At 42.5% G+C, this 15,000-nt stretch overlaps 2 protein-coding genes and 2 non-coding genes across 5 annotated transcripts in view; 1 reads left to right on the top strand and 3 right to left on the bottom strand.

The window, feature by feature from the left end:
• Window positions 1–1,080: 1,080 nt before the first annotated feature.
• On the bottom strand, window positions 1,081–3,494 carry LOC128598944 (dynein axonemal heavy chain 10-like). The gene is made up of 3 exons (XM_053610176.1): window positions 2,772–3,494; window positions 1,720–1,991; window positions 1,081–1,423 (listed from the first exon to the last, which is right to left on the bottom strand). Exons 2-3 carry the CDS (start codon window positions 1,736–1,738, stop codon window positions 1,119–1,121), a joined length of 324 nt encoding a protein of 107 aa, XP_053466151.1. The 5' UTR covers window positions 1,739–1,991; window positions 2,772–3,494; the 3' UTR covers window positions 1,081–1,118.
• On the bottom strand, window positions 2,918–3,024 carry LOC128599358 (U6 spliceosomal RNA). The gene has a single exon (XR_008384392.1). It is a non-coding gene; the product is annotated as a U6 spliceosomal RNA (small nuclear RNA).
• An 857-nt stretch (window positions 3,495–4,351) lies between the features above and the next one.
• LOC128599357 (U6 spliceosomal RNA) lies at window positions 4,352–4,458 on the bottom strand. The gene has a single exon (XR_008384391.1). It is a non-coding gene; the product is annotated as a U6 spliceosomal RNA (small nuclear RNA).
• Window positions 4,459–5,282: 824 nt separating this feature from the next.
• Window positions 5,283–15,000, top strand: part of cds2 (CDP-diacylglycerol synthase (phosphatidate cytidylyltransferase) 2) — a 28,080-nt gene continuing 18,362 nt past the window's right edge. The window contains exon 1 of one of the 2 annotated variants that reach the window (XM_053610158.1): window positions 5,283–5,565. In XM_053610158.1, the coding sequence (XP_053466133.1) occupies window positions 5,497–5,565 (69 nt within the window). In that variant the 5' untranslated portion in view covers window positions 5,283–5,496. Of the gene's footprint in view, window positions 5,566–7,178; window positions 7,959–15,000 lie in introns of those variants that run through there. The other variant, XM_053610159.1, reaches the window with a different exon arrangement.

The following is a 15,000-nucleotide window of genomic DNA, read 5'->3' as shown; positions in this document are numbered from 1 at the left end:
GAACATTTAAAAAAAGCTATTTAAACTGCAACTGAGGGAACTGTAACAGTGTAATTCTCTAAATATCTAAAAATACAATTTAATGGTGAAACAAAACAGAAAACTTGAATTTCGGGGAGAGAGAGAGAGAGAGAGAGAGAGAGAGAGAGAGAGAGAGATCAGTCGGCGTTGAGACAGAGACACACTCCCTGTAGGACCCAGTGTGAGTGGTGTTTGGTGGTGAAGAGGTTGGCCTCGAACACCAGGCCGACGCCCATTGCATTCCTCCTCATGGACGTTGTGTAGAGCGGCGTTCTCAGTGTGTTCTGAGGCGTCTCTTTCTGCGCCTCTGCGTCTCCCTGCGTCTCTGCGTGCGCTGAATGTCCTCGTAGACTCCTTCAGGGCGACATGAGCTGATCTCAGAGACGTCAGACCTTTCCAGGTCCTTCAGGGCGACATGAGCTGCCTCCAACGCGGGCAGAGCCTCGGCCAGAGAGCTCTCAGCAGAAGAAGAAGTTTCTGGAAAGCTGTCAGGCTTTCCGCGTACTTCATGGGGAAGGGAGCCTGCTCCGGGGCATCCAGGTCATACCACTAATAAAACGGGGTGGGAGGGAAATGTATTGACTGTTACTGAGATCACCAGCATCGACGACAAACGTGTCCGTGTGTGAGCGATTAACATCAAACATACATCCTTCCATTCGGTGGGAATCTTCTCCATGTCGCCTATCAATGAGCCGAACTCGTTTGGGAAAAGTTCAGTCAGACGCACAATATCCTCCCAGCCCTGATCAGGCAGCCAATCACACGGCTTCTTCCTCTTACTCTTCTCCAGCGAGAGGTTCCCTACACCACATAGAGGCGTTACTGATTATCTACTGATCACATCCTCTCTCTAGCACAGTTATATCATTGAGCTTTGTCAGCGTGTATGTCACTATACACACCACACAGGTGGGAACTAAAGTTAGGAGTGGGGAGCGGTAGACCACGTCAGATGGTTGGAAATCATTTGAGCAAAGTGTTGTGATCTGCTTTACTACATCACACCTAATTTACACATAATAATGAAGAAAATCTCAGTTCAGACGTCACTTGCTGCTTTTGAGTGAATCACGTCTGCGTGCCGTGAACAAAGACTAAAAAAACTCATATCGCTTGCTAGTGGGAATGGATTTTTCCTTTAAGAGTTCACGTATGTGGTTATGTTGTACCTCGGCAGCTTTGGACTTGGTTTCCTCGAGCGTGTGGACGAGCTCCACGTTGTCCAGCATGTTGCCCGTGGACGTGGCGAGCTCTCGGAGCAGGGAGTCCTCCAGGTCTTTGAGGAGACGCTTGTTCTCGCTCGTCTCCTGAATCAGACGCTCCCTCTGTTCCTCCAGCTCTTTCCGCTCGAAGCCCACGATGACGCTCAGTAGCTGGTCCTCCAGACCTTTTAACGTAACTGATCACACACAAACACCTTCAGAACACTGGTCAGAAAAATACGTTAATATCGTAGAAACTGATAAATTGACCGATTAACTCATTGGGCCATATTCAGTGTTGAGTTGAGTGTAGTGAGGATTTAATACTGGAATTACACACATCAATATTTAGACCTTAAATATAACTACAGACTTAAGCACTATTCAGAGGTTGTGTGAGAGTTAAGCACATGGGGGTGGAGCTTGTCTAAAACAGAGGCATGGACTTGAATACAGCCCTGTGTATGAAGTCCCCAGTCTCTCTCTTCCTCACCAGTGTAGTTTATGACCATGGCTTTCCGCCGGTGAATATTTGGGATTTGCCAGTTCGGTGTTGAGTTACAGTTTAAAGTTGGGGTCGTAGTCGACCTCCTTGTCTCCCAGCACAATGACCTGCCGTCCCTCGGCTCCTTTCACGTTCTTCTCCAGGACGTTGTCGATGACGGGGTCGGTGTACTCATCTACGTCTTGAAACAGGAAAGGAGAGCCATATTTGATTGCCATCTCCAACTGCTTCAGAAAATCTGGATCGTTAAAGGAGGAGATCTGCAAAAAGAAATAACAGTAAATTATTTCTTATATCCTAACTCCATCTAGCGGCCAGAAACCATCGTTACAAGTAAAAACTGCCAATGATAATCACTCCGTCATGGAAAAACAAACAAACAAACTATTCAACATTGTATTCCAGTTGAATCTGTTGAATTTTAATTTAACTTTTAAAACGTTATGTCAGTTTTAATAATGTGGCTCGAATACAGAACTGTGTATAAAGTTTAATTTAACAGTCACAGGTTTGCTTGGTAATATAATCTGATTTCCACCAGAGGGCGCCAATAAACCACAACTAGATTAACTCCAGGCAACCTGTGGAGGGAAATTAGAAGCACAAGAAGTATGTAAGAGGTGATTAATGTACCTCTTACATTCTTACACAAAAAAAGACCCATTTTGACACTTTTGTCCTAGTAAATTCGACTGATGTTGAGGGGGAAATAAACTTTCATTGTTGGAAACAATATAAATACTTCACATAGTGAAGGATCTCTTTTAAGCTAATTCGGGGGGTATTAATGTTAGAGTTATTAGGGTTGGTGTCGTTAGGGCTAGAGTTAGAGGGTTGGGGATATTGGTGTTTAGATTATTAATGTTAAAGTTATAGTTGGATTATTAGGGTTTGTATCATTAGGATTGGAGTTATTAATGTTGGGGCTATTCAGGTTAAAATTATACAGGTTGTTATTAGGCTTTGGGTTAATCTTCTTTCTTCACCAAACATTTTATTTAATCATCACGAAATTTATGTCACATCATCGTGGGACCAACCTGAACAAAGCTTGTTTCTCGGATTTCTGAAATGCAGTAGGTTTCTCCATATGGTCGGTTGACATCTTTATATGTGTAATACTGTCGATAAAGATGAATTGTATTTTCCATCACCGTATAAATATTTTTGTGCTATCGAAGAGTGAAAAATATGGTAACGCTTCACGATTTTGCGTGTCATCCTTGCGCAGGGGCCATGCTAATCTTCTCTGTATCGTTCCAATTTTAGTATATGTGCTGCCGTAGCAAGCACAAACAAGTGGCCTGAACATCCCGTATAAGTACTGAGGTTCCTCACAAAGTTTCCTGTCCATGGTAAGTCACAAAACACACCAAGTTCCTTCAGGAGACTCACAGAACTGACCTGAATACACACACACTACATGGAGTTCAGAGGTGTAATAATTCCCCAAACTAACCGTTATAAACTTCAAAATTCTAAACTTGTTTTATTTTGTGTCTCAGACTACAGAGGTGCATGCTGGGAGTATGGAAATTCGAGTAGTGGCTACTGTTCTGGTTGGTTCTCTGTGTGGTGATGTAATCTTTGTTCTCGTGATCTCTCACACACACCGCCCCTCCCCCTCGTCCCCATCAGTGTGTGTGTGTACTGTCTCTCTTTCGCTGCAGCACAACACACCGCTCAGAGACATCCTGAGACTGTCCTCTCTGAGAACACACACCAAACACACCGCATGTGTTCAGTCGGGACTCGGCGTCGGGGACAGAACGCTAAATACACAACACGTTATCCGCCATCTTGTTTCTGGTCTCTCTAGTCAGGAGGGTGTAGTACTGCAGTCTGCCTTTAGAGGGCAACATCAACACACAGCAAGCAACACACTTTTAGCATCAGAGTAGCAGCTAGAATTTATTTATTGTGCGTTAGAGCTCAGAGTTTGGAGCTTTAGGTTTATTCGGGTAATTTAATGTTGTTTTAGAGTTCGTGTTAAAGGTGTTTAGGGCTTATGTTATTTAGAGGATTATCATATTATTAGATTTAGGGTTCTGGGTTATGACTACAGTTATTTATGATTAAACTCTGTATTACATGTTTAGTGTGTGAAGTGTAAACAGGGGGTCTGCAGTTTTCTCATTTTGTTACAGTTATGGAAATCACAGTTCAGATTTATTACACATATAAATAATATCCCCTGCAAACTAATGACAATTTTAGTAATAAAAATCGATAGAAAAAAAAGCTGAGGTAAAAACCAAAATTGAGAACTTCTGCTATAGAGCACCCTATAGGTAGTTTCTCAATAACCTAAAAGCAAATCTGATGGATAAGTCTGCAAACCGGAAGTGAGGGCATATCTCATCAACACTTTTACGTATTAACACCAAACTTGGCACATTTGCAACTTGAGACAGCCACTGAAGATATGATGTGAGGCAGTTTATCCGAACGGCTTGTGGTAATGCCATAAACTTTAATGTATATCTTTGGGAACTAGTACTGATGGTCCCAGTGTCTTCTGGTCTTCCTCTGTCACTAAGCAGTGGAGCCTGAAGGTGCTTAACCCCTGACGTTTTAGAATTGAATCGAGGTTTTTTTACGGTTAAGGTTATTAACATGAAAAATATGGTAACGCTTCACGATTTTGCGTGTCATCCTTGCGCAGGGGCCATGCTAATCTTCTCTGTATCGTTCCAATTTTAGTATATGTGCTGCCGTAGCAAGCACAAGCAAAAGGCCTGAACATCCCGTATAAGTGCTGAGGTTCCTCACAACGTTTCCTGTCCATGGTAAGTCACAAAACACACCAAGTTCCTTCAGGAGACTCACAGAACTGACCTGAATACACACACACTACATGGAGTTCAGAATTGTAATAATTCCCCAAACTAACCGTTATAAACTTCAAAATTCTAAACTTTTTCATTTTGTATCTCAGACTGCAGAGGTGCATGCTGGGAGTATGGAAATTCGAGCAGTCACTTGCGGTCTGGCGCTATTGAACGCGTCATTTGAACAGAACCTTTGTTCACCAACAGAGGGCGCTATTGAACGTGTCATTTGAACAGAACCTTTGTTGACCAACAGGAGGGCGCTATTGAAACTTCCATTTCAACAGCACCTTTGTTGACCAACAGAGGGCGCTACTGAATGCTTCATTTGAACCACACCTTTGTTCACCAACAGAGGGCGCTATTGAAAGTGACATTTGAACAGAACCTTTGTTCACCAAAAGAGGGCGCTGTTGAACGCGTCATTTGAACAGCACCTTTGTTCACCAACAGAGGGCGCTATTAAACGCTTCATTTGAACAGCACCTTTATTTACCAAAAGAGGGCGCTATTGAACGCGTCATTTGAACAGAACCTTTGTTCACCAACAGAGGGCGCTATTGAAAGCTCAATTTCAACAGCACCTTTGTTGACCAACAGAGGGCGCTACTGAATGTTTCATTTGAACCACACCTTTGTTCACCAACAGAGGGCGCTATTGAATGTTTCATTTGAACATCACCTTTGTTCACCAACAGAGGGCGCTATTGGAAGCGTCATTTGAACAGCACCTTTGTTCACCAACAGAGGGCGCGATTAAAAGCGTCATTTGAGCAGCACCTTTGTTCACCAACAGAGGGCGCTACTGAGCGCACCACGAAACCCCGCTGCACTTCACTCGCTTTGACAGAAACGCTAAAGCCTTTGAACATTACCATCTGATCAGCTCTGTTTGTTTTTGTACAAGTTTTCCCCCCGAAACGCGGTAGAGAAAATGACAGAGCTGCGGCACCGCGGTGGTATTACTGAACCGGACCTGCCGCAGCAGCAGTCCGAGGACAAGGTAAATAATAATAATAATAATAATAATAATTATAACAGAAAACGACTCATGTTTATATAACGGTGAGATTTGAATTAGAAATGCTGGCTACTGAGCTAGCCTTGCTAACTGTGCTAGCTTCATCACCCAGGTAACCCAAATGTCAGAGCTCGCTTGCGTTAGCAACGAAGCCGCGTTTATTACAAACCCAGACTAGGAAAAGAAACCCGTGCTGAAACATTTCAGCTGTTTGTCTGGGTTTAGTAACGAAGCTATTCGGCTAGTTCTCTAGCTAAACCATAGCTTAGCTGGTTGGTTTTACATTCTTGGGCTAATTTGGAGTTCATCTCCGTGTTCCTCTGCACATTTTTAGCGCTAGTCCTCTCTTTTATGAAACATTTCGGTGTGTTCCGATTCTGATCTGTTAACCCGCATTATTGGCGTCTTTATGGATCATTCACGAGCTTAAAACGAGTGTCCGGGCATTAAAGACAGGTGCAGAGGCGAGCGATAGGTAAACATCTATCTTATCGCGATAATTGATGTTTTTTCACGGTTACTTAAATATCGCGATATTTCATTTGTTGTTTTGAAAGTGTTTCTGAAGTGTTGGGGTATTGTGGAAGTTAAATATTCACTATAAAGTCACGTATCGTTCTTCATCATCGCGTCTCGCTTTCCTCTGTTTCAGTGTGTGCGTGTGTGTGTGTGTGTGTGTTATGGTATATCAGTATATGTACAAATCCTTCAGTGTGACTGGTTGATATTTATCTTTGAGTTGCCGTATTGATCAACGGTTCAGCGGTCTAAAAAACATACATTTCTGCTTATTTTTCTGCCAGTAATGAATCTGTAATGAATCAGTAATGAATCAATAATGAATCAGTAATGAATCAGTAATGAATCAGTAACGACTCGAGGCTTTGGGTATGGAGCGGATGGAAATGGATGAAGAGAAAGGTTTAAATGGAAAACAGGTCTTACGTGTTATGTTCGATGAAGTGCGGTGACGACAAAGAACACAAGTCATCATGCCCCAAAATAATAATCATCATCTTCTTCTTATTATTATTCTTTTTCCTTTTTCATTTGTCATTATGAACAGATTTAACACTTAAGTAAACCTAAATGTAAAGGATATTTTGAATAATAATAGTAAAAACTAGTTTATTATTATTATTATTATTATTATTATTATTAAATTTTATACATGTAAGTGCCTTTCTCAAACCATAAGGACACTATACGTAATGGTAACAAAACATTAAACACTTCCTAGAGTAAACAAACAAATAAATAAATAATTAGGCAAACATCGAAAAAAAAGCAGAATATAGTATTCATTTTATTAATGTTAATTATAATTATTATTAATACATTTTTTGTTATTGTTATCATTACATAATAGTAGCAAATCAAAGAAAACAAATATATATTTGTATTTTTTCTCTTCTTTTTATAGAATTTTTGTCCTTATGCTATACTTATTACAAAATTCACTTTATCCTTTATAACTATCTTATTATTATTATTATTATTGTTATTATTATTATTGTTATTATTATTGTTATTATTATTATTATTATTGTTATTATTATTATTATTATTATTGTTATTATTATTATTATTATTGTTATTATTATTTCTTTTTGTTTGAGAAGCACATTAGTTTTAAATCTTTAATTATTGTAGAATAATTTAATTGACACTTTTATGTTATTTTGATTGGTTTATTTTATTTATTTAAATGTATTTTTCTGTTATCGCCATTATTGATTTCATTGTAATCATTTACCTGCTTCTCACACTTATTTTTAGCTACCTTTTTTATTTATTTTGGTTTTATAATAATAATAATAATAATAATAATCAGCATCATCGTCATTGCTAGGTCGTTAATATTAGCACGAGAAGTTGTTTTGTATTCCGGGTCGCGAGTGTTAGTCTCTCGCACTTCAGATGTTTGGTATAAAATGAGATGTTTAATAGACAGTTAGTCGTCATAGCGAGCAATAATGTCAGTCATAAAACTCCTGCAACTGTGCAACGCCGCAGCGTGTGGTGATGTTAGTGTACGGTAATCTCGTTATGATGATCGGTATCGTGTGTGTGTGTGTGTGTGTGTGTGTGTACGATACGTCGCCCGGGTGTCCGTCACCGAGTCCGAGTCAGAAGTGTGTGTTTGTGCAAACGGTGGAGAATTCCCCCGAGCGCTGGTCATTTATTAATCAGTGACAGAAATGAAATTATCCCAGAACACTTCTCGCTGTGTTTAACGTCTTTCACACGGCAGCGTCATGGGACAGAGAGAGAGAGAGAGAGAGAGGGCAGTCCTCTCTCGGCATTAAGCAGGAGGATAAAGGCTGAAGAAGGTTTGTATTATGAAGCAGGACAGAGGAACTCTGGTAGAAACGGTGAGTAGGAATCACAGAGTAACACTGACGGTACGAAGTTCACGTCAAACCGCAGCTTTGCATGGGGCCGAGGCGACGCCGATGTGGTTTAACGCCTGCTGGAACGATCCGTGATTTTGCATTTCTGCGGTTCATGCCACCTGGACTGAACTTCAGGCACGAGGTGTAAAGGTGCGAGGTGTTGATTAGTTTCCAATAACAGCAGCTCTGACAGGTTTATATTAACGTTCTCGCTCTAATACCTTATCGTTTCCATAGTAACAGCTCCTCCGGCGGACGCTTCACGTGGACGGATTAACAGACACGTGTAACGGCTGATATTTTGCGGGATGTTTATGTATCATGTACGGAAGGAGCCTCCAGCGTCAGTCTGAGGTAAAGCTGTAACGTTAGGTTTTCCGACGCGTTCAGGACCGAGTAGACGAGAGAGAGAGAGAGAGAGAGAGCACGAGTGTAACGATAAGCAGATAACAAGTGTGATGTTGTTGTTTTTTTTTTTAATAAAAAGAATTGTTGTGGTTTTTATAGTCCATGGAAAGTGTAACGCCTCTCTGCTGGATAACTTATCGATTTCCGTCCAGAGGATGAAACCCTGTTTCAGGCACCGGATCTGCCGTTATTCACCGTTTCGAATACGAGTCCGTCCACATTTTTCAGTTTCTCCAACCGTGGACGTGTGACCGCACAGAGCCTCCCGCCCACGACATTCAGGGCGTGGTGCGTGAACCAGTCAATAGAAGACCTGATCCTCAGTGGAGCTCATTATTGTAAACCATGAATGATCATGACACACACTTTCTTTCCAACCTCGGACTGACTGGAAACAGCGGATTAGTTAAAAATCAGCCACTCGTTAAATTAATCAACTGATAGGTGTTAAAATCGATACACTGAGTGTTAAATTACTGCTGAACTTTATTACAAACATAAATAGTACTGACTGCACCATGAAAATGTAGTGTACTGTTTTAAATGAAATAAATATTCATGTAAATTTAGAGTAAAATATTTAAGGAAATAAGTTGTATGCATCCATCCAAACTGAACTGAAAAATTACAAATAAAAATAGAGACGTCCAAAATGGATCAAAAAACACTTCAAATAACAGGACGAAATTAGTCCGTGAAAGTTTTTATTTCTCCTCTAGAGGCCGCTCTTGTGCTGTTTAATGGCAGCGGACTCTTCTCAGCCGCTCCCGCAACGGACGCGACCGGGAAACGCTGTCGGAGTGGATTTTTGCAGACCGGTGACAATTAATCCGATCGTCAAAACCCATCAATCAGTCGACCTTTACTGTTATACCGGTCGTGATACGATACATATCGTCTTTCGTAGAAATGCCTTTAAATATTGTGGTTGATATAAATTTTTTTATATATATCATATCATCTTATCGCCCAACTCTAGTTCTCAAAAAAAGTTGGATTGGAAATGCGGCACTGCTGATGATCTTTATTACGATGGGAGAACAAAACCTTAATCTCAAATCTTTTCTCATGAGCTTTATTTTATTATTACTTCATATATGTATATATTTTTTTATTTTTCCCCACGATTTTCTCCCTACTTTAATCTTTTTTGGTTCCCACCCTCCGATCATCATCATACGACGGCGAAGGTTAAGGCTAACCTTAAAACAGCAGCTAGTGGAAAACACTTGGAGCAAAGCGCTGTCTACCCTCTTCCACATACATGACCTCGCAGAAGCCCATGATTGGCTAGAGAGAGAGAGAGAGAGAGAGAGAGAGAGAGAGAGAGAGAGTATGCCCCTCCCACCCAGAGGGCCTGCAGCATCGTCGGGATTGGAACTCGCGAACTCCGGACGATAAAAATACTAGCATGTGATAACGCCCAATTAGCTTAATTAGTAATCAGTAATTAACCGCACTAACGACGTCCTAGCAGATATTTCTAAACATATACGCACGAATATAACTATGGTAAAGAGGACACTGAGAGGAAACTCAGAGACTCGTTTTTATTTTATTGCTTATATTAATATTAATATTCACTTTAATATTGAATAAGAATTTAAAAAAGACTATTATTTATTTATTTTTGTTGTCAGATTGCAGTGTTGTCTCGGTACACGTTTCCACGCTCTGCTAAAGACAGCGTGCTAGTTTCCTCCGCTGCAGTTCAGCCTAATCGAAGCCTCCGAGACTTTTTCCTCCTTTAATCGTTCTTCAGCAGCTCGTTCGTCCATTATTCTTTCCCCTGACGCGGTTTCTCCGTGCGCCTAATGGACCGGACGCTAACATCTAACATAAAGTGCTGTGGGTTTTGAGGAGGTTTTCCGAGGCCTGTGCTTGAGCGCTGGGCGGAAAGATCAATCTCTCCACCACTTCCTCCTCTTTCTTTTTTTTTTTTTCTGAGGAATATAATACTCATTGTTAATACCTATAGGACATATTGTTAGGTTTATATTGGGCAGTCCCAATTTTGCTGTCGCAGAAATTAGCGCAAAATCAACGATATGTAAATATAAATATTTAAATATGTTAAATTCCCGAGTCCGAAGGTGTTGATTACATTTTTTAAAATATTAATGCACTCGTTATGGTTTCTATAGTAACAGCTGATTGATCTGATTAAACGCTTTAACGCGCGTCAGTTATATAATGAAGTCAGATGTTTACTCGTCGACGTGGTGATTTGCAGGGGTTTAGGTTTCGCTTTGTGAAAGTCAGTAAGTTTGTTGTTGTAAAACTCCTCGGTCCTGCAGACGAGTCTCGCGATCGAGTCTTCCATATGCATAAACGTCGCTGTGAAAAGTTACAAAGCGTGGCGCATCGTTCAATAACTAATAAAAAGTTACAGTCGCCGTGGTTTTACTCGCAAACTACTGAAAAATACTCAACGTTTAACGTTGCTTTAGTCTGTTTATTTATTTGCTTATCTATATTTATTATTATTATTATTATTATTATTATTATTATTTGGGCAGCTGCATTTGCAGTTAAATGAATCCTGAAAGTCGGACACACATGAGTCATGAAGCCTGGTCAGCTCACGTGAGTCCAGATGAAATAAATGATCTTTTCAGCGTTTGAAGGGGAAAAACAACTTTTTTTAAAAAGAAAAGCGACAGAAACCGGGCCGTGTACGACATCGAGGACGTTTCTAGGGTCATGGCAGAGTAAGGAGAGACTCGGTCCTGACTCTAATGACTCTAATGTAACATGAAAGGCAATAAAAAAACCCCAAAAAAACCCCAAAGAAGCTAAAGGCGCTGAAACGACTCGTAGGTTCATTTACATTTTTTGCATAAAAGGTTTGCAGCATCGAGCATTTAAGCGATTTATAGAAGAGCTTTGGAGTCTCTTTCAAAAACACGTCCTGGTTCTGGTTCACGTCCTGGTTCTAGGACGGGCTAAGAGTACTGTCGAGCTAGAACCCTGCTCGAAGGCCAGGAAGGAAACACGCAGGGATCAGAGATTAAAGTGTTTGGTGAAGAGGAACGTCTTTAGTTTTCATTTTTCCACCCGGGGGAATGATCTGGGGTATCAGAATCGGATATGGGTCAGGTCTTGTGTGGTATATGTAAACACAAAAAGGTTTGTGATCATCAGACTCGCACTACACGGATGTAAACGCAGCCCGAGCGCCGTGTTGTAGTTTGTTTGTTGTTTGTAAACGCTAAACATGGTGGGTCTGGGACCAATCAGAAGCTCTCGCAGGTTTACACAGAGCTCGCGGCCAAGTCGACACAGAATGAATCACTGTCGCAGTATGATGGAGCGCACACACACACACACACACACACACACACACACACACACACACACACACACACACACTCACTCACTCCGAGAGAGAGAGAGAGAATATGTAGGAGAGTTTCCTGAACCCTGACACACTCCACTGCTGGCTCTGGCTATTTTCTGCATCACAGAAGCGAGAGGGAGGAGTATTTTTAACTCCCGGCATCCTGAATGACAGGAAGTGCTCTGTCTCCATGGCGACCCTGGCTCCTCTTGGCGGGTCGATGGAGCTCGTGGGTGAGACGTGACAGAAACAGCTGGAACACAGCTGCCTGTCATCTCCGAGCACGGTTATTAGCATCAGGGGGGACAGAGAGATGGCTTCAGGAAACAGGGTCCTGCCGGTCATCGCCGATGACACAGTTCAGATGTTGCTACGGTGACGAGGGAGGCCGGTCGGGATTGGTGCTTTTGTAGCGCCGGGGCAACAGGCTGCTGCGTGACGTGAAGATTACTGTGGTCAGAAAACAGAACAGCAGTGATGCTGGAGAGATCTCCTGTTAGAGAGGAGGAGGAGCCTCTGTCTGTGTCCAAGTAATAGTCTCTCTCTCACTCACTGTCTCACCCTCTCTCACTCTGTCTCTCTCACTCTCTCTCTCTCTCTCACTCACTGTCTCACCCTCTCTCACTCTGTCTCTCTCACTCTCTCTCTCTTTTACTCACTGTCTCACCCTCTCTCACTCTGTCTCTCTCACTCTCTCTCTCTCTTTTACTCACTGTCTCACCCTCTCTCACTCTGTCTCTCTCACTCTCTCTCTCTCTCTCTTTTACTCACTCTCACTCTCTCTCACTCTGTCTCTCTCACTCACTGTCTCACCCTCTCTCACTCTGTCTCTCTCACTCTCTCTCTCTTTTACTCACTGTCTCACCCTCTCTCACTCTGTCTCTCTCACTCTCTCTCTCTTTTACTCACTGTCTCACCCTCTCTCACTCTGTCTCTCTCACTCTCTCTCTCTCTTTTACTCACTGTCTCACCCTCTCTCACTCTGTCTCTCTCACTCTCTCTCTCTCTCTCTTTTACTCACTCTCACTCTCTCTCACTCTGTCTCTCTCACTCACTGTCTCACCCTCTCTCACTCTGTCTCTCTCACTCTGTCTCTCTTTTACTCACTGTCTCACCCTCTCTCACTCTGTCTCTCTCACTCTCTCTCTCTTTTACTCACTGTCTCACTCTCTCTCACTCTGTCTCTCTCACTCTCTCTCACTCTGTCTCTCACTCTCTCTCTCTCTTTTACTCACTGTCTCACCCTCTCTCACTCTGTCTCTCTCACTCTCTCTCTCTCTCACTCACTGTCTCACCCTCTCTAACTCTATCTCTCACTCTCTCTTTTACTCACTGTCTCACCCTCTCTCACTCTGTCTCTCTCACTCTTTCTCTCTTTTACTCACTCTCACCCTCTCTCACTCTGTCCCTCTCACTCTCTCTCTCTTTTACTCACTGTCTCACCCTCTCTCACACTGTCTCTCTCACTCTCTCTCACTCTGTCTCTCACTCTCTCTCTCTCTTTTACTCACTGTCTCACCCTCTCTCACTCTGTCTCTCTCACTCTCTCTCTCTCTTTTACTCACTGTCTCACCCTCTCTCACTCTGTCTCTCTCACTCTCTCTCTCTCTCTCTTTTACTCACTCTCACTCTCTCTCACTCTGTCTCTCTCACTCACTGTCTCACCCTCTCTCACTCTGTCTCTCTCACTCTCTCTCTCTTTTACTCACTGTCTCACCCTCTCTCACTCTGTCTCTCTCACTCTCTCTCACTCTCTCTCACTCTGTCTCTCACTCTCTCTCTCTCTTTTACTCACTGTCTCACCCTCTCTCACTCTGTCTCTCTCACTCTCTCTCTCTCTCTTTTACTCACTCTCACTCTCTCTCACTCTGTCTCTCTCACTCTCTCTCTCTCACTCACTGTCTCACCCTCTCTAACTCTATCTCTCACTCTCTCTTTTACTCACTGTCTCACCCTCTCTCACTCTGTCTCTCTCACTCTTTCTCTCTTTTACTCACTCTCACCCTCTCTCACTCTGTCCCTCTCACTCTCTCTCTCTTTTACTCACTGTCTCACCCTCTCTCACACTGTCTCTCTCACTCTTTCTCTCTTTTACTCACTGTCTCACCCTCTCTCACTCTGTCTCTCTCACTCTCTCTCTTTTACTCACTGTCTCACCCTCTCTCACTCTGTCTCTCTCACTCACTCTCTCTTTTACTCACTGTCTCACCCTCTCTCACTCTGTCCCTCTCACTCTCTCTCTCTTTTACTCACTGTCTCACCCTCTCTCACTCTGTCTCTCTCACTCTTTCTCTCTTTTACTCACTGTCTCACCCTCTCTCACTCTGTCCCTCTCACTCGCTCTCTTTTACTCACTGTCTCACCCTCTCTCACTCTGTTCCTCTCACTCTCTCTCACTCTGTCTCTCTCACTCTCTCTCTCTTACTCACTGTCTCACCCTCTCTCACTCTGTCCCTCTCACTCGCTCTCTTTTACTCACTGTCTCACTCGCTCTCTGTGTCTCTCACTCTGTCTCTCTCACTCTCTCTCTCTCTTTTACTCACTGTCTCACTCTCTCTCTGTCCCTCTCACTCTCTCACTCTTTTACTCACTCTCTCTCTCTCTCTCACTCGCTCTCTCTGTCTCTCTCACTCTCTCTTTTACTCACTGTCTCACTCTCTCTCTCTGTCTCTCTCACTCTCTCTCTCTTTTTTACTCACTGTCGCACTCTCTCTGTCTCTCACTCACTCTCTCTTTTACTCACTGTCTCAGCCTCTCTCACTCTCTCTCTCACTCGCTCTCTCTTACTCACTGTCTCACTCTTTTACTCACTGTCTCACTCTCTCTCTCTCTGTCTCTCTCACTCGCTCTCTCTCTTTTTTACTCACTGTCTCACTCTCTCACTCTTTCTCTCTCTCTCACTCTCTCTTTCACTCTCTGTCTCACTCTCTCTCAAATTCAAACGAGCTTTATTAGCATGACTCTGGTAGAGTATTGCCAAAGCATTGGCCATGAAATAAACAAATATGCACGCACATAAATAAATCAAAACAATCAGATAAGTCAAGAATCGAGTCTTACAAATATATACGGCAAGGAAACGATCACGCGAAGACAAATGTAAATGTTTGTACACCCACTCAAACACTTGGAAGTGTGAGAAGGTGACTGAGGGTAGACGTGTCCACTGGCCGTGTCTCTGAGCTCCGGACAGGTAATATTGTCTCAGGTATTCTGTTTGCAGCTCCAAATAGGGTTCGTTTTCTCTTGTGATGTGGTGACCTCTTTCCTTTA

The sequence above is a fragment of the Ictalurus furcatus genome, chromosome 22, assembly GCF_023375685.1.
Source record: "Ictalurus furcatus strain D&B chromosome 22, Billie_1.0, whole genome shotgun sequence".
Classification (NCBI taxonomy): domain Eukaryota; kingdom Metazoa; phylum Chordata; class Actinopteri; order Siluriformes; family Ictaluridae; genus Ictalurus; species Ictalurus furcatus.
This window is presented reverse-complemented; position numbering and strand designations above follow the sequence as displayed.